At 38.0% G+C, this 26,261-nt stretch overlaps 1 protein-coding gene across 1 annotated transcript in view; it reads left to right on the top strand.

Annotated features, from left to right (window-relative positions):
- Positions 1 to 225: 225 nt before the first annotated feature.
- Positions 226 to 26,261, top strand: part of stan (Protocadherin-like wing polarity protein stan) — a 302,411-nt gene continuing 276,375 nt past the window's right edge. Inside the window, exons 1-4 of the mRNA XM_067138004.2 lie at positions 226 to 1,554; positions 15,880 to 16,193; positions 19,266 to 19,432; positions 23,948 to 24,090. Coding sequence (XP_066994105.2) covers positions 226 to 1,554; positions 15,880 to 16,193; positions 19,266 to 19,432; positions 23,948 to 24,090 — 1,953 coding nt within the window. The remainder of the gene's footprint in view (positions 1,555 to 15,879; positions 16,194 to 19,265; positions 19,433 to 23,947; positions 24,091 to 26,261) is intronic.

Genomic DNA, 26,261 nt, shown 5'->3' with positions numbered 1-26,261 from the left:
TACACAAATATGTTTTGCATGTTAATATACAGATAAAAGTTTCTTAATTTGTTCATTTTGTATGCTTGTTGGAAACTATGAGCAGCTTACAGTGAGATTAAAAATATTGTATTTATTGTTCCAGGGTGCAGAGAAATGGAGTTAAGAATTCCCCATGGATAGAATGCAGTGATGAGAACAGGTGCCTTATATTATTGAGTTACCTGTTCAGCAAATATTCTCATGATGCATTCATCTCGACCAGCCCTGTTTCCACCAATGATGTGGCATATTTCTTCAATTGTTATGATCGTACTCCTAGTCCTCAACATCATCGGTCATGGCTTTTCATACCTCATCATCATTACAGAAGATGAACCTCCTGGGCATATTATATTCAACGCAACATTGCCAAGACTGGGATCACATCGCCATTACAAGATTAATAATCATCGAAGTGCTGGTTTTGTGCACCGTATTCTTCATGTTGATTCTAGAACTGGACGAGTAATGCTTAAGAGACATTTAGAATGTGACGGTATTTTTTATCCAAATTTATTCACGTTGTATGTAGATTCTGTATCAAATTTTAGTCGTGGAGTGGATTACTATTCCTTGCCATTAAGGATATTTGTGAGTGGGAGAAGGTGTGAACGGCAAGATGATGTGGAAAATGAGGATGAAGAAGAGAGTGTTTTTAATGATAATAGAATTCATGTGAAAGTTTCAGAGGCTAAGCGTTGGATCAGTGAAACATTTGCATCATATGCAATACCTGGAACTGAAGGGTGGAAACACATTTGTCTGCGTAAAAGTCAGTTTATCAATAGTATTTCGTCCTTTCTACCATCAACCGTCCTGAAATTATGTCATGTGCGTTATATTGATTCTAGTGATCCTCGGTTTCGTATTGAAACTCATGCTGGTGATCTTGTTTCTTCTAGTGATCAGTGCATCATTGAACCTCTGTGGAAAGTTACAATACTTCTTGAATTTCAGTGTGATTCTAATAGTGCTCGTAGAGATTTAAGTGAAGTAGGAGGACTTGTTTCTGAAACAGAGCATCGCTTGAAAATTGTTTACCATCACCAAGACTTGAATGACACCGATATAGCTCACAGAGTTCGTCGAGAACTTCGCAACCAGTCTCCATATTTTGAACAAACGTTATATCTAGTTTCTGTTGTTGAAGAGCGGCCTCCTGGAGCTCTAGTGGCAACCGTCAAGGCTCGTGACCCTGAGAATTCTCCTGTCGGTTACTCAATGGTATCACTTGTTGATTCTCGTTCTCAGGGCATGTTTTCAATAGATTCTCACTCAGGTGTTGTGACAACACTCACAAGCTTGGATCGTGAGTTGGTAGATGTTCATTATTTCCGGATTACTGCAGTGGATGATTCTTTTCCACCTCGTAGTGGGACCACTACTCTTCAAATTAACGTCCTTGATGCTAATGATCATGCTCCAGCATTCGAATCAAATGAGTATGAGGCAGCAGTGAGAGAATCAGTGTCTGTGGGTTCAACTGTTGTCACAATTAGGGCTACTGATCAAGATATAGGACGTAATGCTGAGGTATGTATAAAATCTTAATATATGTGTTGGGTGATGCAGTGTACATTCATCTGTCATTTGGCACTATTATAACAGCTGAGGCAGATTAGATATAAAAGGCCCCCTTCAATGAAGTAGGCACTTTGCCCAATGAACGTATGTTTTAGTTGCCAGTATCTACAGACTCACGTGTCAAGAGCCTTTCTATAGATCTTTGTACTGATAGTTGAGTAGGGTCTGAGTCACCTAGTAAGTTTTTTATGTACCATGAAGTACATTTAGTTCCAGACAACTGTAATGATTTTAATAGCAAGAGAGTAAGCTTTTAAATCATGTATGGTAGATGAATAATATGAAGTTAAGAATTAACTTTCTGTCTTCATGTTCAGGTGGGTATACATAAAAGAAAGTCATGTAGAGAGATAAGAATATGAAAAGGAACATATAGTAGGGTAAATGCAATGACAGATCAAGAGGGAACAACTGAAAGAGGAGACAGGGACAAATATGCAAACACACAAGGACAGTCTCCTCATCTTCGTACACTGCAGTCTTCAAATAGATATGCTCTCTCATCATCATTCATTCCTAGTTTTACATTGTTTCCTTCTTGGCTTCCGACGAAAGCATTTGTTTTCCCAATTCATCAGCAGGACGGGCATCAACTTACTGAAGAGCTATCTTAACAGATCTTCAGTTTTGTTGCAGGAAGTTTATGATAAGAAGAAAGTTGGATAAACATAGGAATAGGCAAGAGACATAAGATAAAGACCATCAAAGAAAGGTAGAAAGCGAAGAAAGAGGATAGGAACATAGAAGAAGGACAAACAAAATGGCAGTTAGGGAATATGGAGCAATGGTAGGGAGAGATATGAAGAAACATGAAAACAAACGAAGACAATAAAAATCTCAGATCATCATATGCTGCCGCCTTAACATAACTTAGATCAGCTCTCATTAATCCTATTTCTTCCAGACCCATTTCTCTGTAGCTCCATTGAGCTTGTTTCTACTTCCAAGCCTCATCAACAGGGTGGGGATCTGTACTCATTAAACAAGGCATTCTTGAGATCTTCAATTTTGATGCAAGCAGTGTGAGCTAAAAAGAAAGCCAGATAAACATTGGGAAATTATAAAATATACACATCAACAAAGGTATTGCATCATTACAAGATACAATGTATGGATGTTGCTACTGTGACTGTTCCTGTGCATATCAGACAGCCACCCCCATAAGTTGTTTATAAACATGCCCTCAGCCGTATATATGCTCCCTATGGGTAGAGTGTCACTTACAGTTTATGAATTTCACATTTGAATGTAAGGTGGCATTTCAATTGAAGTTGGAGTAGCCTATTGGTAAGGAAGCATTAGAGATGTGTTTGGACCAGTGTAGTGAACTTCCATCATGCCATGTAGGATACTGTTGACCATTGATCGTGTCTGCATAATCACACTACAGCAGGAAGCTTGTCAATCAGGGAAGTTACTCGACATGTGCACTGAGGTTAAGTGATGTAATGTGGACATGGAATCAGTTCACACTGGTTTACACTACCGGTCAAAAGATTTCGATCACATATGCACAAAACTAGATACTTTATTTCAGTGTACAAACACATCGTAAAAACTAAATAGACCAACAAAATATATATTTTCTCTCTCTATCATTAAGTAGAATACAATATGGTTTATATTTTAGCCTCTTCAAAGTATCCACCCTTTGCCCTCCGAACAGCTGCACAAACTCTTGGCATTCTGGAAATAAGATTATGTAGTGTTTGTGTAGATATTGCAGTCCAACAGCTCTGTAAATTATTCCATAGCTCTTCAACATTAGTTGACCTCAGTTTTTGGACCTCCCTGTCAAGTTCATCCCATAACAGTTCAATGGGATTTAAGTCTTGTGACTGATTTGGCCAAATCATATTTTTCAGTTCCCCACATTTCTCTTTTCTATTGACATACCCTCTACACGATTTGGAGGCATGTTTGGGGTCATTGTCCTGGTGCAGAACAAACCCACGACCAGTAAGCCTCTTGCCAGATGGAACTGCATTGTTGATCAGTATCGTGTGATATCCTTCCTTCTTTATTGTTCCATTAATTCGCACTAGATCACTGACTTTATCACCCGCAAAACATCCCCACACCATAACCGACCCTCAACCATGCTTCACAGTAGGTGTCGCACACTGACACTTCATAAGTTCTCCACGAAGTCGACGAACAAACATTCGTATTACAAGTTGTCCATTTCATGACCGTATCGATGTTTAATCAAGAAGTAAGTATTAATAACCACCTAATCGATACTTTATTAATGCCTCAGGCAAAATTGAATAAAATTAAAACTTACAGGACATCTTTCGACCACTTAGTGGTCCTCTTCAGCTGTATAAATAAAGAACTGAAAAGAAAAACATTATGACAATAAGCACAAATAAAAGTTCTTTGGAGACTCCTTTGATAAAAATGGAGGTCATCAGAATAGGTCATCTTGCCTCTCATTCTTGTTTGGAAAAGATGTTTAATCTGCGCTGTCTAGAGGGTCTGTTTTTGAGCGCGACCTGGTGAAGTAACGATGTGATACAGTTTGACAGTTCATGGAAAGCTCTGGAGAGAAGGGAAGTAGAGTTTTATCGTCATCTAAAATAACATGCGAGGGAGGAGGGAGATTGGGCTGTGCTTCTGCGATGTCGTGTTTGATTATATCTCTTGTTCGTCTAGTCTGTTTCATGTCTACCCATTCTAAGTATTTGCTAATATTCTCATATAAGATGTTTTTATGCTCGTTTTCGTTGAGATTCTCTTCACCGTTTTCCAATTTATCAAGAACACGTCAATGTTGAAAGATACAAAAGATTCTCTGCCATGGGATCCCATATGAAAGAGTCCAACCACAAATTCACCAATATAAAACAGGACCTTCAAATTATCTGTATGATTAATAAAGGTAATCTTATGAACAACCTGGAAAACATCCACATCGTTCTTGATAAATTGGAAAACGGTGAAGAGAATCTCAACGAAAACAACGAGCATAAAAACATCTTATATGAGAATATTAGCAAATACTTAGAATGGGTAGACATGAAACAGACTAGACGAACAAGAGATATAAACAAACATGACATCGCAGAAGCACAGCCCAATCTGCCTCCTCCCTCACATGTTATTTTAGATGACGATAAAACTCTACTTCCCTTCTCTCCAGAGCTTTCCATGAACTGTCAAACTGTATCACATCGTTACTTCACCAGATTGCGCTAAAACAGACCCTCTAGACAGCGCAGATTAAACATCTTTTCCAAACAAGAACGAGAGGCAAGATGACCTATTCTGATGACCTCCATTTTTATCAAAGGAGTCTCCAAAGAACTTTTATTTGTGCTTATTGTCATAATGTTTTTCTTTTCAGTTCTTTATTTATACAGCTGAAGAGGACCACTAAGTGGTCGAAAGATGTCCTGTAAGTTTTAATTTTATTCAATTTTGCCTGAGGCATTAATAAAGTATCGATTAGGTGGTTATTAATACTTACTTCTTGAGCAAACATTCGACGATGGCTCCCAAATACTTCAAACTTCGATTCATCCGTGAATAACACTTGGACCATTGCTGCACGCTCCAGTTTTTATGTTGCTATGCACCCCTTTAAACCTCATTCACAAAGACGGCGTTGCACTGTTGAGATAGAGATTGGAGTAGCTCGCATATTATTGACTTCCTCGCGAATTTCAGGTGCCGTACGAGTCCTCTGACGCTTACTCTGTACACATATGAACTGATCTTCCCTGTATGATGTTACACGGGGTCTTCCAGATTGTTAAAACACTTGCATTGGCACCGGTTTGCTTGAACCGCTGCAATATATACACCACTGTAGATTGGGCTACGCCAACTTTTGTTGCTATTGTCCTACTAGAATACCCTTCGTGATGCAGAGCTACAATTACAGCACGTTTTTCAGTTCTAATCTCCTGCTTCCGTCCCATTTGGAGGTAGTATGGTATGCACCTGATCAGATACACAAACACACTGCTAGCTGCACACAGTGTACTGAAAACTAATGTGAACTGCTTGCTACCAGACAGCTGAAGGAATGAGGCCTATTCGAGTGGACACGTCTTGGGTAAAGACACGTCAGTGTTGTTGTGGTTACTCATCACCGACCCTCCGTGCGGAAAACCGGTCAAATACACAACAGAGTCTTTACATGTTTATGCTTGTTTTATTAATAGAACAGGGCTGTGATAGATTATTTAAAACTACATCCCTGTTTTAACCACAAATCCATAGTTGTGTTAGGTGATCGAAACTTTTGACCGGTAGTGTAGGTCTTAGCCCGTTCAGGGCCATAGACGTGCAACAACTGCCAATGACGATCGCTTCCTTCAACTGTTGACTCGAACATTATATCCGATGGCGGAGTATTGTGGAACTGATTTCAGAATTCATGGGGTCTACGGGAAGTCGTGTGTCCGGTCAAACTGTCAAGGAGAAGGTTGCAAGATGGGAATTGTGCATTCCTAATGACCATGGCGAGTACGATCTCATATACACAATAACCTTGTTTATCCGGATTAAGTGGGACCGGAACTGATCCGGACTATTGAAAATCTGGATGATCTGAAAAGAAAAAAAATAATACAGTACATGTTATTAACATAAGTTGTACAGTAATACCTTTTTTCAGTTGTACAAAAAATATAAGAACACTTTTCATACAATTACTACTCTGTTTTATGCACTAAAATAATGCATTGTTGCCTCTCCATGAGTCATTGTTTCTTCTGATGGAGCCCTGGTTTCATTTTTGAATTCACCATCAGTGAATTAATAGTGTGTTGCATTCAGAAGAGCATGGGTTCGAATCCCACCTCAGCCCTTATGGGAATGGTTTTCCACAGTTTCCATTCTCAATTCCAGGCGAACGCCGGGATGGTACCTTTGATAGTTCGTGGACGAATTACTTCCAATTCCTGTCCTTATCTATCCTTGGCGGAAAAGGCATTCAAGAAGAGTCGATGCAGTAAAAGTAATACTGTACACGTAAAAATATTTTTTAAAATTTTCGATCTGGATAAACCGGAGATCCGGATTAATGAGGGTCGAATAAACGAGTTTCTTGTGTACTATGGTTGTCTGATGAGAAGTCGCGTGGTTGCGTGGTTAGAAGTGTGAGGTGTAAGCATGGCTGGCGTGCATCCTCCTATCTCAAGTATCAAGGCCTGACAATAAACAACAGTTCTGTCCGTGATGACTTGCGAACTGAGGTGCTGACGAGAAGTGGTAGTGCAGTTGTGCCTTAGATACACATTTACTGTATGTACTGCATAATGAACAGTTTGATAATGAATATGCATTGATCCACTGTCTGTCACGACTGATGTTTGTAGCAAAATTACTCATTGCTTGTGCTGTACCTACAAGCTGCTGCGGCTTCCCGTCGGACGCAGATAGTACCGTGATGCTATACAAAATTGTTACCTATGAGGCATGAAATAATGCCGCAGGATTGTTTACCTTTGAACATCAAATCTGTTTGTTCCTGACTGTGGCAGACAGCTTGTTTGGAAGGAACTTGATAATATCATACTCCTCCAACACAATGTCCCACATGTACCACTAGGTGGTAACACATGAAGTTCTGGGGTGGTTTTCCATGGGTTAACTGTACTCCCCTCGTAGTTGTTTGATGCACCTCAAATGCTCTGTAATACAGCAACAATATTCTGCAACCAATAATGGAACTGTATCACCAGCATTTTGGGGAGGATTTCATTTTAATGGGCGAAAATGCACATGCCTCCTATCATGTATTTCTCGTGAACACCTTCCTTCATTGTACTAGGATCATCTGACATGAGTGGCCTGTCTGCTCTTCAGACATGAACCCCATTGAACATGTCTGGGATTGATTGAAAAGTGCTGTTTCTGATTGTGCAGACTGACCACAAACTCTGCACAATGTATGCACAATGGCCTGTGAAGAATAGAACAACTTCAACCGAGACTGGCTGGCTGACTTCATGGATCATGACAGATTGCAGCCGCTATCCGAAGAAGGGGATGAACTACCCTGTAGGCCCTACTAACATTTTTCCATGATCAATATGCAAACTCCCATGTGAAATATTTTTATTTGTTTGGTGAGCTGAAATTATTTCAAATGCAAATACCCTCATGAGGCAGGGCCATATTTAGTTTCCTGTACCTTGAACGAATGGGTGATACAAAACCTTTTTTTGATGTGTGTATTTCTTGACAGTAGAAAACATAGAGGTCAGGAAAAACAGTCGGTAGTCATTGAACCGCAATGATACATATAGGCTAAGTTAGGAGGTTTGTTTAGAAGATATATAGGCAGGTATATTCAGGGAAACGGGGTGGACCAGAGAGTGGCGATGGCCAGTATAAGAAGTCAAGTAAGAATAACATAAAATTGTTAGTCTTAAACTGTAGAAGTATTGTAAAGAAAGGAATGGGATTAAGTAATTTGATAGATATATTTACCAGACATTGTAAAAGGAATTGAATCATAGCTGAGAAGAGATATTATGGATGCAGAAATTTTCTCACGGAACTGGAGTGTTTATCGTAGATACAGGTTTGGAACAATAGGAGGGGGAGTATTTATACTGGTGAAAGAAGAATTTGTAAGCTGCGAAAAAGTTAAGGATGAAGACCATTAAATTCTATGTTTAAGACTCATCTCTAAAGACAATAGGCAACTTGATGTTTTTGGGTGTTCAGACCTGGCAAGGTTGGCACTGATGCTGATTCAAAATTACTGTGGATATAAAGATAATGGCTATGTGGGGAACGACATAGAAAGGAACGTTATTGTAGCAGGTGATCTGAAGTCACCAAAAGTTAATTGGGAAGGGAATGCGAATGTCAGAAAGCATGATCAGCAAATGGTGAATAAGTTATTATGGAAAGGACTGCTGAATCAGAAAGTGATGGAACAAACTAGGTGGAAAAATATTCTGGACGTGGTGCTGATAAAGCCAGATGAGCTCTATAGGGAAACTGAAGTGATAGATTGTGTAAGTGATTCTGAAGCTGTCTTTGTCAGAGTTAAAAATAAATGTGTTTGAAAGGAATGTTGTAAAAGTTGGACTATTTGGCAATACCATATAGCTGATAAGAGGGGAATGGGGACATTTTTAAGAAGCAAATGTGATCAATGGAAAATGGTAAATAAAAATGTAAACCGCCTATGGGATGGGTTTAAAGCAATTGTTGATGAGTGTGAAAACAGATATGTACGTTTAAAAGTAATAAGGCATAGTACGGACCCATTATATTATAGCGGAAATTAAGAAATTAAGAAAGAAGTGCAGATTAGAAAGAAATAGAGTTGGGAATGGTTGGGGGAATAAGATGAGATTGAAGGAGCTCACTAAGAAATTGAATTCAGCAAAAAAGTCAGCTAATGATAACATGATGGCAAACATAATTGGCAGCCATATGAATTTTAGGGAGCAGTGGAAGGACATATATAGATACTTTAAAGCAGAAACAGGTTCCAGGAAGGACATTCCAGAGATCATTAATGTACAAGGGGAGTGTATATGTGAGGACATACAGAAGGCAGAAATATTCAGTCAGCAATATGTAAAGGTAGTTGGATATAAAGATAATGTCCTGATAGAAGAGGTGACTAATACTGACAAAATACTGACAGTGACCTATGGTAATAAAGACATTTATAAAAAGATACAAAAGCTAAATGCTAGAAAGGCAGCTGGGATTGATAAGATTTCTGGGGATTTATTAAAGGCTATAGGTTAGGATATCATTCCATGTCCGAAATACTTATTTGATTCCTGTTTGCATGGAGGAGCAATATCAAATGAATGGAGAGTTGCAATAGTAGCCCCAGTCTACAAGGGAAAGGGTGACAAACATAAAGCATATAATTACAGGCCAGTCAGCATGACATGTGTTGCTTGTGAGCTCTGGGAAAGCGTTCTTTCTGATTATATTAGACATGTTTGCGAAATTACTAACTGGTTTGATTGAAGGCAGTTTGAGTTTAGAAAAGGTTATTCCAGTGAAGCTCAACTAGTAGGATTCCAGCAAGATATAGCAGATATTTTAGATTCAGGAGGTCAAATGGATTGTATCGCTATTGACCTATCCAATGCTTTTGATAGGTCAGATCACGGGAGGTTACTAATGAAAATGAGGGCTGTTGGACTAGACAACAGAGTGGTTAGGTGACTACATTTCTAGAAAATAGAATTAGCGTAGGTTAAGCATTATTCGATCCTGTAATGATTAAAGTTATGGCAGCCATACAAATCGCTACGTCTGCAATACACGCTACGTACATGATGGTCGCTATGCAAACAGAAAAATAGCTTCCTTTGTTGACAATGTGACTGGCCACACAGAGTTCCGTTTGCTACGTTCTGTAACGGTATTTTAAAATTGGAATTACCATAAGTCATGTCCACCTTAATATGTTAGCAGAGCTATACAGGTCTTTCTCTGTTTAGTCCTGTGTTGTGGAATGAACCTGATTGGTGTATACCCCCATCTCTCTCCATATTACTAATGGGAGATAGGATGCCCTTGAGCTCTGTTGGCATAGCCGTTTCGCAGTCTTTGCCTGGATTTCATGATATACATACGCATTGATGTAGGCTCCATATATTACCGGGGTTTATCCTGGTTTCCATCCCTTTGGGGAGGGAAGTTTGGTACATTCCTTTTTGTTTTTTTGTTTTAACTTCTTCTACCTTCTGATCGTGTTTTTGATGATAAATTGACCTTGTGTGTTTTTTTTATTTTTTATTTAGGTTTTGATGTTAGGTTCTCCACTTCTACTTTTACTCATGTTTTATCGTCATTCTTGTTAGTAATAGGGAACAAATATTATCATGATATAGTTCATTAATGACCTTTTTCTAAATCTAAATGTTTTGGTTTAATTTATTTCCGGTGGTCAGTAATCTTGTCTCTGTCCTTTTCCATTTGTAATTCTATATCCATTGGTATTTTTCCAACGTCTAATTATTATTCCTGTATGTTTTTAATTACTTCTACCTAATATGTCAGACATGTACTATTTGTGAAGGATTATCGTTTAAGGTACGTTATTGGCCGTTTTCCTAAATTCAATTATTTTACCTTGGTTTTAATTACCAGTGGCCGATAACCTTAAATATGCCTCTCAGTTCTGCAGGCTAACTTTTTTGAAACCCCTCTGTAGTTCTGTTTCATTCACTGGTGTGGTAACTTATGTCCAAACATTATGTAATCATGCACTGTTGTTAATTAGGCCTATGTGTTGAGAAAAATGAAACTCATATGCTTTATGACTGTGATTTGTCATATGTTTTCATTGCCTGATTTAATTTTTCTTGTTGTCCTGGTGACCTTTATTGAGGCAATGCTTTTGGTTTTTGGATTTGAGACTTGATACTGTTTTCAGCTGAGACTAAAAGCTGAGCTGCATTAAGGAGTTATTCCTTATTGACTTGACCTTGGTCTTAAAGTGTTGGTGGTGATATTTACTCCACCTTACTATATTACTACTTCATTGGATGATTGATTATGTCATTCATTTATCTAGTTTGCCAGTATTATAATTAGAAATTTATTGGATTATTGAGTTATTCCTTATTGACTTGGCCTTGGTGTTAAGGTGTTGGTGGTGATATTTACTCCACCTTACTATATTACTTCTTCATTGGATGATTATGTCATTCATTTATCTAGTTCTCTGGTATTATAATTAGAAATTTATTGGATTAAGTCCTTATTGACTTGATATTGGTCTTAATGTGTTGGTGGTGATATTTTCTCCACCATTATCCACGTTTGATTGTGGGAACTCTTCCTACTTCATTAGTAGTTTGATTTTATTTTATTTAACCTTGCCCTCTGGTATTTTATCAATTAATTTATTAAAATTTATTCTTCACTTCTAACTTTATTGTATTTGGAATGGTCTCTATTTCAGTTCTTTCATGATAATGGTTCTGAACTATTCTCTAAAATTAACTGAGTATTACTTATATTTTTTTTTTAAATTGAGGTCGTGATTGCAATGATTCACTAACAAACTCGCCCTCCACATATTTACCCCTTTGAGGTAAGTTGCTTTCTTGCTTCTTGCATGTCCCAATTTATTTCTGTTCTTTATTTGTTTTGTGCTTTGGGTCTTGTGAAACTGTGTTACTATTTACTGATTTATTCTGGGTTTCAGTGTATTTACACGGTGTGTTAATTTTTATCTTGCCTGATCTCAGTGCACTGTGAGGTGTTACTGTTACTGTGTTACCTATCTCCTCTCCTGTTTATATTTCTTTACTGCCACGTTACTGCTTTCAGTGTATATTTTATTTACTGCCAAGTTACAGTGAAGCAACAAAGCAACTTACCTCCAAGGGGTAAATATGTGGAGGCCGAGCTCATTAGTGGATCATTGCAATCATGACCTCAATTAAAAATAATTATAAGTAATACTCAGTTAATTTTAGAGAATAGTTCAGAACCATTATCATGAAAGGATAAGACCTAGTTTAGAAATAGTAAAATTTAATAAACAACAGTATATCAGTATTACAAGTGTCCTTTAAGAAACCAACAAGATTAAATAAAGTTGATTTTTTTAATTAATAGCCCAAAGAAGAAGAAGGAACAGGTTGTTACTTGTTGTTGTTACAGGTTGTTTACAGATATAAACATAGAAAAATGAAACTAATGTTTCAGTACGGTGTTAACATAAGGACGGAGAATTTGAAGGTTTCCAGGGAGCAGAAACCTCAAACCAAATGCCCTCAAAAAATAATAATTCATATGAAAATCAACAGCACATTGGGACTGAAAGAGAGACCATTCCAAATCCAATAAAGTTAGAAGTGAAGAATTAATTTTAATAAATTAATTTATAAAATACCAGAGGGCAAAGTTAAATAAAGTAAAATCGAACTACTAATGAAGTGGGGCTGCCTGGCCGAGGCTGTAAAGGCGTGCTCGGTTCGCCTGGAAGGACGTGGGTTCGAATCCCCGTCAGGAAGTCGTAAAATTTAAGAAATGAGATTTCTACTTCCGGAGGTGCATATGGAACTGAGGTTCACTCAGCCTACACCAAAAATGAGTACCAGGTTAATTCCTGGGGGCAAAGGTGGCCGGGTGTAGAGCTAACAACTCTACCCATCAAGTGCCGAGGTTACGGATAGTGGAAGCTTTTACCTTCCACCTCTCCCAGGGCCTTGATGGCCTGTATGGAGAAGACTTTGCTTGACTAATGAAGTAGGAAGAGTTCCCACAGTCAAACATGGAGAAAATATCACCACCAACATGTTAAGACCAATATCAAGTCAATAAGGAATAATTCCTTAATCCAATAAATTTTTAATAATAATAATACCGGAGAACTAGATAAATGGATGACATAATCAACCATCCAACGAAGTAGTAATATAGTAAGGTGGAGTAAATATCACCACCATCACCTTAACACCAAGGTCAAGTTAATAAGGAATAACTCCTTAATCCAATAAATTTCTAATTATAATACCGGAGAACTAGATAAATGAATGACATAATCAATCCTCCAATGAAGTGGTAATATAGTAAGGTGGGATAAAGATCACCACCAACACTTTTTTTTTGCTAGTTGTTTTACGTCGCCCCGACACAGATAGGTTTTACGGCGACGATGGAGAGGAAAGGGCTAGGAGTGGGAAGGAAGCGGCTGTGGCCTTAATTAAGGTACAGCCCCAGGATTTGCCTGGTGTGAAAATGGGAAACCACGGATAACCATTTTCAGGGCTGCCGACAGTGGGGTTCGAACCTACTATCTCCCGAATACTGGATACTGGCCGCACTTAAGTGACTGCAGCTATCGAGCTTGGTACCAACACTTTAAGACCAAGGTCAAGTCAATAAGGAATAACTCTTTAATGCATCAGCTCAGTTTTTAGTCTCAGCTGAAAACAGTATCAAGTCTCAAATCCATAAAACAAAACATTGCCTCAATAAAGGTCACCAGGACGACGAAAAATAAAATCAGGCAATGAGCGTTCCATAACATGATGAGAAAGAACGAGAATTGGCATCGCCTGCGATAAGACACATCAAAATGCTTTCAAAAGACAATTTTGATTCGTGGAAAATTCACACAAAAGCATTACTCTTAAAAAATGGTGTGTGGACCTACGTAAGTGGTGTAAAAGGTGAAGCCTGAGGCAAATGCAGAGAACATGGCTGCAGTGTTGGTGTGGGAGTCAGGAGATAGTAAGGCTGTGTCAGACATACTTCTGGGAATCTCTTCAACTGAGTTGAAACAGGTGAAGGATTGTGTGACGTCAGGAGAACTGTGGCAAAAGTTGGAAAATGTCTACCAGTCCAAAGGCCCTGCAAGGAAAGCTAACCTGTTGAAACAAATAGTGCTTCAATGCATGAATGACGGCGATGACATTCGTGATCATCTGAGAAGATTCTTCGTTGACCGACTCAGTGATATGGAAGTACCAATAAACAACGACCTTCTGTCGATATTGTTACTGTACGGTTTACCAGCGAGTTTTGACAGTTTTTGTATCACGATCATTTGACGATTGGAATGGAAGTTCTGGAGTACATTGAAAGAGTTTTAAAGTTCATCATTGAAATGAAGTACTGCACTGAAGTTGTAATTGACAAGTCCAAGAAGATGTTATCCGAGCTACAGAAAGGAAACAGAGTATGCCACATGAAGAAAGTTCTATACGGATTGAAACAGATGTTGGTAACATTTTCTTGAATCCTTTTCCTCCAAGCAGTATTTACTGTTGGTCAGTCATCCTTCTGTGTTGTAACCAGAAACTCAATTTTCTTCACATTGGACTTAATTTCATACTTTTCCACTACTTCTACCAATTCATTCAGCTGCTCCTGTTGTTCCTCTTTACTACCCCGTGCTATCACGTCATTTTCAAACACCATTGCCTTAATTTTCTATTTCTCAGTCATTCCTGCTACTGATGTCATTATTTCATCCACTACAAACAAAGAAAAGTAATGGTGAAAGTGCTTCCTTGCTTTAAACTATTCCTTTGCTCCAAGCAGCCTATTCGAGCTCTGAACCTGGGATCTTTCTTTGTAAGATGACACCATTGCTTTGTGCTCAAGTACGATTATAACCATGGCTATGAACGTGACATAGCTGCAATACTGCTGTTAGTAATAATATTCACTGTCCTCTGATGCAGCTGGAAATTTTATATAAAGTTGTGCTGCAGAATGAAGTTACAGTGACTCAACAGATTATCTGTTATGGATAGTGGATGGTGGAAAATAATCTTCATCTTCTGTTTTAAATAACAGATCTCTATCATCTCTAGACTTCTTCTGGAAGACTTTGTAGTCTTTCATATAAGCCTCATATTCGTAAAATGGACTATGAACACTATATATTTATTTTCTTGTTATGTTATTATTGCTTGGTTTTGATTGTGACATAGTAGGTACAGAATTAGTCCACACTTAATGAAGCAACAACACATTTGGCATTCACCTGAAAAAATGAATTAAAACTCAGCTGTAGGTTACCCAAAATGAGTTTTCTTCTTTTTTAGATGTCCTGCGCTCCTGGTCTTTTACCACCTGTATTCATCTATATCTTTTTGCGTGTTTATCTCCCTTTCTCCTTGTCCTACACTCCCACATCAAGACTGAAATCTGTCGAAATCGTCCCTCTGTGAGTGTCTTTCTGTAGGCCTATATGATTTGAATTGCACTTGTTTGAATCTTTCCTTTGCTTCAAAAGGAGCTCTGGTTTCTCTGATATCTGGTTGAGTAAAATGGGACGAAATTTCCTCTCGATGAAACTAAGAATCAGAAGATCACTGAGAAGAAATGGATGAAGGAGAACTTGGATTGATGACGAGAAAACCCGTTTGTTTGAAGACAGTACCGTACAAAGTTGTGGAGATTGTCCTTGTTCTTTTGTGTTTTCTTTCTATTTCTCCCTTTTTCCGCACTGACCTGTTATTTTGTTTGTCTCATTATGTATTCCTTTCATTGTTCCCATCTTTATATATAACTTGAATTGCATTTGTTTGAATCTTTCAATTGCTTCAAAAAGAATTCTGGTTTGTCTGACATCTGGTTGAGTAAAATGGGACAAAATTAACATGGAGTTAGTCAAAATGGCATCAATTCAAAATGCTTGCTTGTAATGAAATATTTTTGCTGTTAAACTTTCCTATACTGTTTGATGGAGAACACTGATTTTTTTTTTGCTTTGTCACTCAACATTTCAGTGTTTGATCCTTATGAATAAAAGTGCAAAACAGCCACATGTTTTATACAATTCCTTTTGTTTCCTTTTTATAGGTTGAGTACTCTATAGTTAGTCAAGATGCTGGTGGTTCAGGTGATGAGCCTGAAGCATTCCGTATTGACCCTAAGTCTGGAATCATCACAACACGGACAATGCTTGACAGGGAATCATGTGAGGTGTATACGCTAATTGTCAAGGCCACTGATCAAGGCCTACCCATTAGTGAGCGTAAATCATCTACAGCGACCGTTGTTGTCAGGATTCTTGATGATAATGACAACTACCCACAGTTCACAGAACGAACATATTCTGTCCAGGTACCTGAGAATGTGAACTGGAGCCAGAATCCTGTCATAGCAACCATTAAGTGAGTACTTTACAATTTCTCTTCAGTAAAAACATGATGCTAGGTAGATACAGAGCTAATTACCACAAACAGTATAATATCTACTTTTTAGAAACTTTCAGATCTACTTGTCATATAAATATTTTATAGTCATCTGTAGGGTTTGGATTTCTATAACCTGAAAATAACTCAAAAACTGTGCATGCACTTACCTTCATCATCATCATCATCATCATCATCATCATCATAATTATCATCATCTTGCACAGCTTCCAGCATCTGGGTCTGTTTAGAACATAAGCCTCTGCATCATCTTCTGTCTTCCCACCATCTCTCATTTGTCACTTTGGTCCAGTCCTCCCCTATTTTCTTCACTCACTCCTCCACCCCATTTAGCCATCTGTCCCTTGGTTTTCCTCTTTGTTTGCTGCCTTCCTGTCCTATTGTCCTGCATATCCTTTTCTTCTGCATTCTCTCTATGTCCAAACCATATAACCTTTGATTCCTCTATCCTATTCTGCAGTGGCTCCACTTGTACTAATCCTTATCTTACCTATTTTTTTAACTCTTACTCTGTTTCTCCAAAAATTCTTCTCACTAGCCTGGATTCTGCTTCTCTCTCCTCCCCTCATTATCAAAGTTTTTAAAGCATATGTCAGTGTTGGGATAGAGTATGTATGATAGATCATTCTTTTTCTTCACTCCACAGTATGTTTTAGCATTATGCTCTAAAAAGTACCAAAATATGAAAATATTAAATTATGACATAGAAACTTGATAATAGGACAAAATAAAAATGAAATACTGTCCAAATTTTCTTAGAAGACCAGCAGCAAACTCTAATATTCTTTTGTTCTTTCTTTTTCGTCAACTTACTGCTCGCAAAACCCATTACTGTTATGTGATATGGCCAGAAATATGTCTATACCATTTTCCTTTTTGGGATCCATCTTTGTGAAACAGACCAACTAATGATATATCACCAATTGCTGTACTACTAAAAAGAACAGCTGGTGATATTTTATCGATTGTATTCTAAGTGTATTGAAATAGTCCTCATATTCAAAAAATCTCACTTTTAATTTTCAATGGAAAAAAGGATAATTTTCTCAACATTTGGGAAGGAAATCATATTGACATCTGTTACAGCCTATGTTGTAAATTGATTAAAGGAGGACTGCATAATACACTTTGATCTTTCTTCTCTACACCACCAGGTAAACAACTGGTCATTTTAGGTACACTCCTCGTAAACATACTCTATTCCAAAAAGGTTAATAACATAATTTTTTTAATGTGTGGATCAATTTACTTACAACCCTTGTAGTTACAGTATTGGTTGATGGATAGCATTACTATTATTACATGATATACATCTGAAGATTTTAAATGTATGCTGCTTCAATGTCAAGAAAGTACAATATTGTTAATATCATTGAAAATAGCCACACAACTCATAGTTTGAATGGAAAAAATCAGCTGCTAATGGAAAACTTTGTCCAAAAGAGGGCAATGAAAAATTTTACTTGCAGGTGGTGTGAAAACCATCTGCCTCTGAATAGAAAGATGATTTACAGGATGTATAATCCTGCTAGAAATAAGCTACTTATATCAAGTCTGCTGATCCTGGAGGCCAAAGTTATTTAGAGATAACACGGTCCTCGAAGTAGTTGTTGATGAGTACCATGGACTCTTTGAAGAGGTGCATGGTGCCATCCTACTGGAAGTATCCCCGCGAAAGTTCAGTGTTATCTAATTGGTCCACACAGGTCATGAAAATGGCCTGGTAAACAGCTGTGTTCACAGATTTTAAAATAAAATTGGTCCAGTGATTTTTTCAGCAGAAATTGCACGTCACTTATCCACCTTTTGTGAACGAAGTGGTTGCTTGTGGATCTCATGAGGGTTTTCTGATGGTGAAATCCTTGCTGTTTGAGAGTTCACATACCCTGAGAAATGAAACCAAGCTTCACCAGTAACACACATTGTCAGAGTTGTAGAGTTTCTTTCTACAATGTTGAGGAACCAGTTGCAATAATACATATGTATGCTTATCATCATCAGTCTCTGAACGTTCTGATTTTTGCATTTTAAATTGCTCTTTGGCACATCATCACAGAGTATCCAGTTCCCCTGCATCAGTCAGTGCAGTGATTTCTGAGGGGAGCAAAGCTTTTGCTCATGGACATCTTCTGGCATCTGCAACACTTTTGGCCGAGGATTGTGCTCTCTTTCTCACTCGGTAATGAATTTGTTTCTTCCAGTCTTGCAGCAAGCTTTACAATATTGTCTTTCAGTCAGAAACATCACCAACACCATAGTCTTGACGGTAAGCCCTTTGTGTGGCAGTAATGTATTCGGTAAGCCAGTATTTCTTCACAGTTAACACACACTGCCAGATTGTGCAAGACATCATTCTGCCTGTGTTGATAACTGACAGTGAGAGTAAAAAAATCCGCTAGAGCCGAAACCAATGCCAGCATTCCAACAATACTGTACTGTCTGCCGATAAGAAAGACAGTCTGTTGAAAACTTCATTAATTTGTACATAACTTCAGTGCACTTGATATAAGATTACCATCATGAACATGAATTATAATGAATTGAAATGTGGAACTTCCCACTGGAACATTCTTTATATGAAAATTCCTCTTCCATGATTGTGGGAAGTGTAGGTAAAGAGAAAACTGAATAATATGCAAGAAAAAGGATTCTAAATCACAGGGATATGACTTTTCATTTAAAAAATCTCATATGTATTGGCACATAAGGGCTAACAAAATGACTGGCTTGTGTGGGCAGAGGGAACAACTGTAAGAAGAGACAAGGATATACAAAAAAGCACTAAAGTACCAACTTTCCATCTTTGCACACTGTCACTGCCTACACTAGCCTGTCATTTGTTTTCCTCTTTGTGTATGTTCCTAACTCCTTAATACATTATTTGGTGATCTATAGTCATTTTTGTCTTATCTACATTAGTAAGACAGTAACACCTTATTAATAATATTACAAGTTATAATTTGACTGAAGATAAATAGTGCTAATTGCTATTATGTAACTGTGTACTGATAGAACTTTATTATGCTTTAGAGCTGTGGATGCTGACCAGGGGAACAACGCTGCTATACGGTACGCTATCATCGGTGGGAACACACAGAACCAGTTCAGCATAGATAGTTTAACTGGTGAAGTATCACTAATGAAGCCCTTGGATTATGAAACTATCCACAGCTATCGACTCGTTATACGTGGCCAAGGTGAGTGTCTTCTAGTTTCTTCATCCATGTTCATTTTTTGTTTTCATGATACCGTAATTCATTAATTTTTTTCTTTTTGTGTGAGATTTATTTTCAGTGGATCATTTCAATTGATAATTCCTTAACACATTAAGGACCATCCCCCAGAGATCGTACTACTGTGACCAGCGGGTGTGGACAGTTTTACATACTGGCTTAATTTTCAGTTTGCTACGCGGTCTCTTGGCTAGAGTTTGAAATATTTGTCATCATGTCATGGAGTAGTAAGGTCATTGTAATTGTGAAAACATCCTTTATACACAGGTGATCAAATCAATTAATACTGGTCTGCATTTAAGGCAGTCGCCCAGGTGGCAGATTCCCTATCTGTTGTTTTCCTAGCCTTTTCCTAAATGATTTCAAAGAAATTGGAAATTTATTGAATGTCTCCCTTGGTAAGTTATTGCAATCCCTAACTCCCCTTCCTATAAATGATCTTACACGCACTAGAGACAATGATCAAGATTGCGCTCTCATGCAACGTGCCTTGTGTGAAGACAAAGTATTTCAATATTTATACACAGATTCATTATCTGATGTGCCATATGGGTGACAAGCCCTAAGAATTCTCCTAGTTTCTCAGCTGACAGTAGGTGACTGGCTACGAGAATTCTCGCTTTTATACACATATTTCCTTGATCATTAATACAATAGTGGGCAAGATTATGAGTTCCAAACGGTGTTGTCATGGAATATAAAGTATTACTATCATTGAATCTTTCTTTCTTTCTTTCTTTCTTTCTTTCTTTCTTTCTTTCTTTCTTTCTTTCTTTCTTTCTTTCTTTCCTTTCTTCCTTCCTGTATTACATGTTTGTAATTTACTAATGTCTTGTGTATTTAACACAACTCTCCTTAGTAGAAGCTAGACAGTAGGTATAACTGCTATCAAAATAAAGCATTTATAAGGAATAAAGTATTTGTTATCAAGGTTCAGACTCATCAATCTCCAACTGTAGTTGAATTTCTTTGGATGAAATGTAATGAAAGTGCAGTATAATAGTACAACAGAAGATGGAATCAATACGGAAAAAGCTGTGGATTGAAATTAAATAATTTTGCTTTGTTTTTTCCTAGAGGCTGTGGACATGATCATCAGTCCTTTAAACTTGAAGTATGATAGGAAACTGTTGATAGCCTTATTACTAGGGTCCGGATGTTTATGACGTCATATTTTTTTTCCATTATATTATTTCCATTGGAAATACAAGTTAAGCACTATTTTATCTACGATTACTAAAATTATACAATTTTCAGGGGTCATATAAAGTCATATTTTGGCTCTTTTAATGCTTTTTTGTCATTTTCTGGTAATTTTTCACATTATGGTCATATTTCCCTATGAATTTTCATTTTTTTTGGACATATTTTTATCTTTTTATTCCATTTTCGCATACCTGCGTTCGTTACAGTTGGAAGACACATTATTTGTAAAGTGTACCTACTTTCGGTCGTCTCAAAGGCGGATTTTTCACATCTCCTAATTGTTGTTTGTAATTTCTTACAATTATCTTCTTAGAAATATATAGGTATGTGAATTAGGAGGGTAAGCTGTACAGAAAGAGACAGATGCATAGAAAGCACCAGAAAGATGAGCTCCGTTGAACTCTAATAATTTGACGTATTTCAAATATGCTCCAATAACATCGTGTGATGTTGAGTGGTTCTTTCTCCCGTTACATGTCAATGTTGCTTGAAAATAGAAGATCGTTCCTATTTGAAAACTTTAAAAAATATGTAATTTGCTATCGTAATTCTTGCTGATCGGCCATCAGATATGACATTTATTTCATTCTGTGCAGAATCGAGAGTTAGCTCTGGATTGAGTAATTAAATAATTTCAAAATATAATAATATAATTAATATTACTATTTATTTATTATTATGGAATGTTCTAGATTTTAAAAGTATATTTTCAGTATAATGGTATTTCAACAGCGGCAAGATTTTGAAGGTTTTGAAAATTCAATACATTTTTAGGCCATAAACATCTGGGCCCTACTTATTACTCTATCTGTGGGTGTTTGTGCAGTTGTAATGAGCCAAAGTTTTGTGTAGTAGAGTGGCATCCTGTATATTAATAATTTTTTTGAAACCTGAGGTAAAAAGATCAAAGAATCAACGGAACACAACAACAGCTTACAAAAATTTACACATATTATAGGTCAGATAATGACAGGAAAAAATAAATAATTTATAGAGATTGTGTAAGTGATTTCTTAGATTAAATGAGCTTCTTAAATAAATGATTGTGATGAGGGAACTACATGGATTAGACCTCACAGGAGCATTGAAGACCTGATCTTTGCCTTGTGGATGCTTATGGAGAGAAGTACTGGGAAAAGGGGAAAAGACCTATTTGTGGTCTTCTTGGATTTGGAAAAGTCTTATGACAGATTTCAAAGAGATGTCATCTGGAGACGCCTATAAAAACTATCTGTACCAGAATACATTATTGGCAAGATCAAAATGACTGAAAATCTACAGCCTGTTTTCCAGTCAATGACTGGGTCAGGGATGGGATGAATGAATGCTGCGAAGATTTGAATTGTGCCGGCTGCTGAGGCCTGTCGCACTCCTGTGGGGCAATGATTAATGAGTGACAGATGAAATGAAATGATATTGGAGAATATTGCTGGAATTAAAGATGACAGGGAAAACCGGAGTACCCGGAGAAAAACCTGTCCTGCCTCCACTTTGTCCAGCACAAATCTTGCATGGAGTGACCGGGATATGAACTGTGGTATCCAGCGGTGAGAGGCTGGCGCGCTGCTGCCTGAGCCATGGAGGCTGGCAGGATCAAAATGTTACACATTAAGTGCTATAGTTATATCAGAATTGGTGATGGCCATTGAGAATGGCTTGAGACAACTCGGGGAGTACACCAGGAGAGTGCTCTTTCACCTCTGCTGTTTGTGGCAGTCATGGATGCCCTAATGAAGGACTTGAAAAAAGAACTAAATGGAGAGTTAAATGCCTTGGTGGTCACTTATGATGTTGCTATTTTGGGGGAGAGACAGAAAAGGAGGTGCAAGATCGGCTCAACAAATCGGTAGCCAAGTTCAATGATTTTAAGTTTAAAGTGAGCAAAATAAAAACCATTGCCATGAAAATTAGTAGAGATAGGCCTAATAATGGTTGCCAAATACAGTTTGATGGACAACACATTACAACAATTTCAGAATTCAAGTACCTTGGGAGAAGTACTTAATAGAGTGGCCATTGGATCTAAATTTTATAACACCGGGTGAGTTAGCCGTGCGGTCAAGGGTACACGGCTATGAGCTTGCATCCAGGAGATAGTGGGTTCGAATCCCACTGTTGGCAGCCCTGAAGATGGTTTTCCGTGGTTTCCCATTTTCACACCAGGCAAATGCTGGGGCTGTACCTTTGTTAAGGCCACGGCCACTTCCTTCCAACTCCTAGGCCTTTCCTATCCCATCATCACCATAAGACCTACTTGTATTGGTGCGACGTAAAGCAAATAGAAAAAACAATTTATAACCTAGCACATCCCCTGATGTGGGACAAGAAGGTACCCCTGCAAACCAAGTTGATGAATCGTATCTTATTCCCATATTCACATATGACCTGGAAACCTGTATATTGCAGACTAGAGACCTCAGTAATATGCAGGCCTGTTAAATGAAATTTCTTACGAATGCCATGCAGAAAACACAGCAATATCATAAGAGAAATGAGGGTGCCAGATCATCGTTGGGAGTAGTACACCTGGACAGGTGCCTCCTGGTGGCCCCCATAAAGTCGTCGTGAATTGTGGTGGCAATGTGGTCGGGGTTCTGCGGGCTAGAAGTCACAGATACCGGTCATCTACTGCAGTTGTTGCCCTAGGGTGACCAGTACGGGAAAAGTCATGAGCAGTACCTGTGTTCTGAAAATGATTCCAGGTCACTGCTCACTGCCATTCGCATCACAGCGTCTTTCTTTGATAGTCCTTGTTGACATAAAGCAACAATCTACGTATGATCAAACGTTCATATCCGTCACCTTGCCATCGCAGAACGTCCATACACTGATTACAAAAGCTCTACACTGTTGTCTGAACGAAGGTACACATGTAACTGCCTCACAGACATTCAATGAAAGGGGTATGTTTGCAATACACATGTTTGTTTACATGTTTAAACAGTTCAAAGGATGTGATGTTTCGCATCGTGTCAACGTAGGTTGATGAGGAATGTGTTAACCTGAATCCGCCCAGCGTGCCATATATGGCACGGCAAACTACACAGTCTTCTTGGACTCTTATTATTGAAACCGCGCGCACCGTATCCAACGCTAAAAGTTACAACTTTATTCTCAAAAAATTCAATCTTGGGCGGATCCAGGTTAATGACATACACAGATGATGCATAAGTTTTTTTTTGTATGTAATAATATTGATGTTTATTTCAGACACACATTTTTAGCCTGTATTGTTAGTTATCTTAACACCTGATAATTCTTTTGTCTTCCAAGATGGTGGCAGCCCCAGTCGATCAAACACTACTCAGCTCCTGGTCAATGTAAAGGACGTGAATGACAACGAACCACTGTTCTACACATCACTGTTTCAGGAATCCGTGTCAGAAAGTGTGCCTATTGGTTTCAGTATAGTGCGGGTAAGTCCTTTAAAAATATGTATATTATACATGGTTGATATGTTCTGTCTTTGAAGAAAGTACTAAAAGGTCAGTTTTTGTTAAGAATACTTAAATGAAATTGATATGTAGTAAATTCAGTTTTGTAGCTCTTTATTAGTAAAAGGATGGTAAAAATTTTCCAATTTGTCAGACATTTCCTACTTTCCTGATGCGCATGTGCACACACACACACGCGCGCGTGACACACGCACGCGCACGCGCGCGCGGTTGTGGTGGTGGTTTCTTTAAAACGGGATGTGCAATGATATAACCATCCACTAATACACATACCTGGAAGGCTTTGATTGGCTGAATGGTCTCGGCAAACTACCATCTAAGGAATTTGTTTCGTAACAAGGTAGGATTACCCATGATGGAATCTTGTTCATATATACAGTAAAACCTCGTTAATTCGAAGTCGTTGGGTCACAAAAATCGGACTTCGAATTATGTGATTTCGCATTAACCGCCAACACATACGTCGGAAATGCCAACCCTTGCGGTGTCACAATATATTCTAAGACCTGTTACTGCATGCAATTAACCTTGATTCACAGTTTAAAGCTCTCAAATGCCATGGATTTTTTTTTTTCCAAAATGTATCCAACAAGGTGCATTTACAGTATTCAAATAATGCACTTGGATAACTCACTGACAAACATAACCTCACGCAGTGAAATTAAAAGAAAGTAAACATGATTCAAAGATGAGGAGAAATCTATACTGGCTCCCCTGTGCAAATGCTTTATTCATTGGATTACTGTACTGTATGCATTTTAGATGCCTTGTGCTTGTAAGGAATGTACCCGATGCCCTTAAAACATCGCAGCTTATCGAACTTTCCTATGACGAGGGGAGAAAGTCTCTCGCTTCCGTCCACATTACAACAACAGTGCAGTGTACGATTTCCCGCCGTGACACTTCTAAGACCCCATTAATGCATGCAATCATCTTGATTCTCAGTTTAATCTTTTCAAATGCCATGGAAAACACTATTTAAGAAATTTATCCAACAAGGTACATTTACATTATTCAAATAATGCTCTTGTATAAAACAATGACAAACATAACCTCACGTAACGAAAGAAAGAAAAACATGATTCAAAGACGAGGAAAAATTATGCTGGCTCCCCAGCGCAAATGCTTTATCTTTTGGATTACTGTACTGTCTGCATTTTCAGATGCCTTGTACTGGCATGGAAAGTGCCTGATGCCCTTAAAACATCGTTGCTTTTCGAACTTTCCTATGACAGGGTAAGGAAGTCTCTCGCTTCTGTGTGCAGTGTGCACTGCATAGCAACACAGTACATTTCCCGGCTGGCAATTCTCTCCTTAAAACCACAAGTCCGTTTGGCCTCAGCATTTAAAAAAATAAAACAAACAAACACTGCAGTTTCATTGGCATTGCCAATATTGTTTGGTGTGTACGAATTGATTATAGGCTATAAGCCACGCTTTTACGCCAACTGTCGGCATCTCCAGTGTTCGCAGGTTCTACCTATCCGCACACTGCCCGCTACGTAATATTGTGGCGTCCTAAAAACGCCCAATACAAAATAATTACGATTCCGCTCGAACATGGCAGATATGAAGCACACTGTAGACACGCCGATGTAGGTGAAAATGCGCGCGAAGTTACCCCTTCACATTCCGGAAGACGCATTCTTCCATGAAGCGGAGAAATTTTGAATTTAAATTACTCTGTAAAATACCTTTTTTTTTTTCAAAATGTAAAGGCAGTTTTGAATGAAAAGTCTGAATTTTGGTAACGGGACCGACATTGTTCTTCGAGTTACGAATTATCCATATTTCGAATTAAACGATTTAAATAACATGCAAAACCGAACCTCATGTTTCCGGGAACAAGAGCTGCTTCGAATTAGGCGAGATTTTGAATAAACTGATTTTGAATTATCGAGGTTCTACTGTACCATATAACCATAAATAATCCTTGCACCTAGGGCCGAATTTAACTACTATGACACCTTTGGACCCAAGGAAGTTTGCACCCTTCTTTCCCCAGACTTGATAAACCAAAATTGTAATTACTATTATTTTTATCTAATGAATAAAACAATACAGTAGAATGCCTCCACGGCAAAATATCAAGTAATAATACCATTAAATAATAATAATAAACAATTATACAG

The sequence above is a fragment of the Anabrus simplex genome, chromosome 1 (assembly GCF_040414725.1).
Source record: "Anabrus simplex isolate iqAnaSimp1 chromosome 1, ASM4041472v1, whole genome shotgun sequence".
Taxonomy (NCBI): domain Eukaryota; kingdom Metazoa; phylum Arthropoda; class Insecta; order Orthoptera; family Tettigoniidae; genus Anabrus; species Anabrus simplex.
Note: the sequence above shows the minus strand (reverse complement) of the source record. Positions and strands in the feature narration are given on the sequence as shown.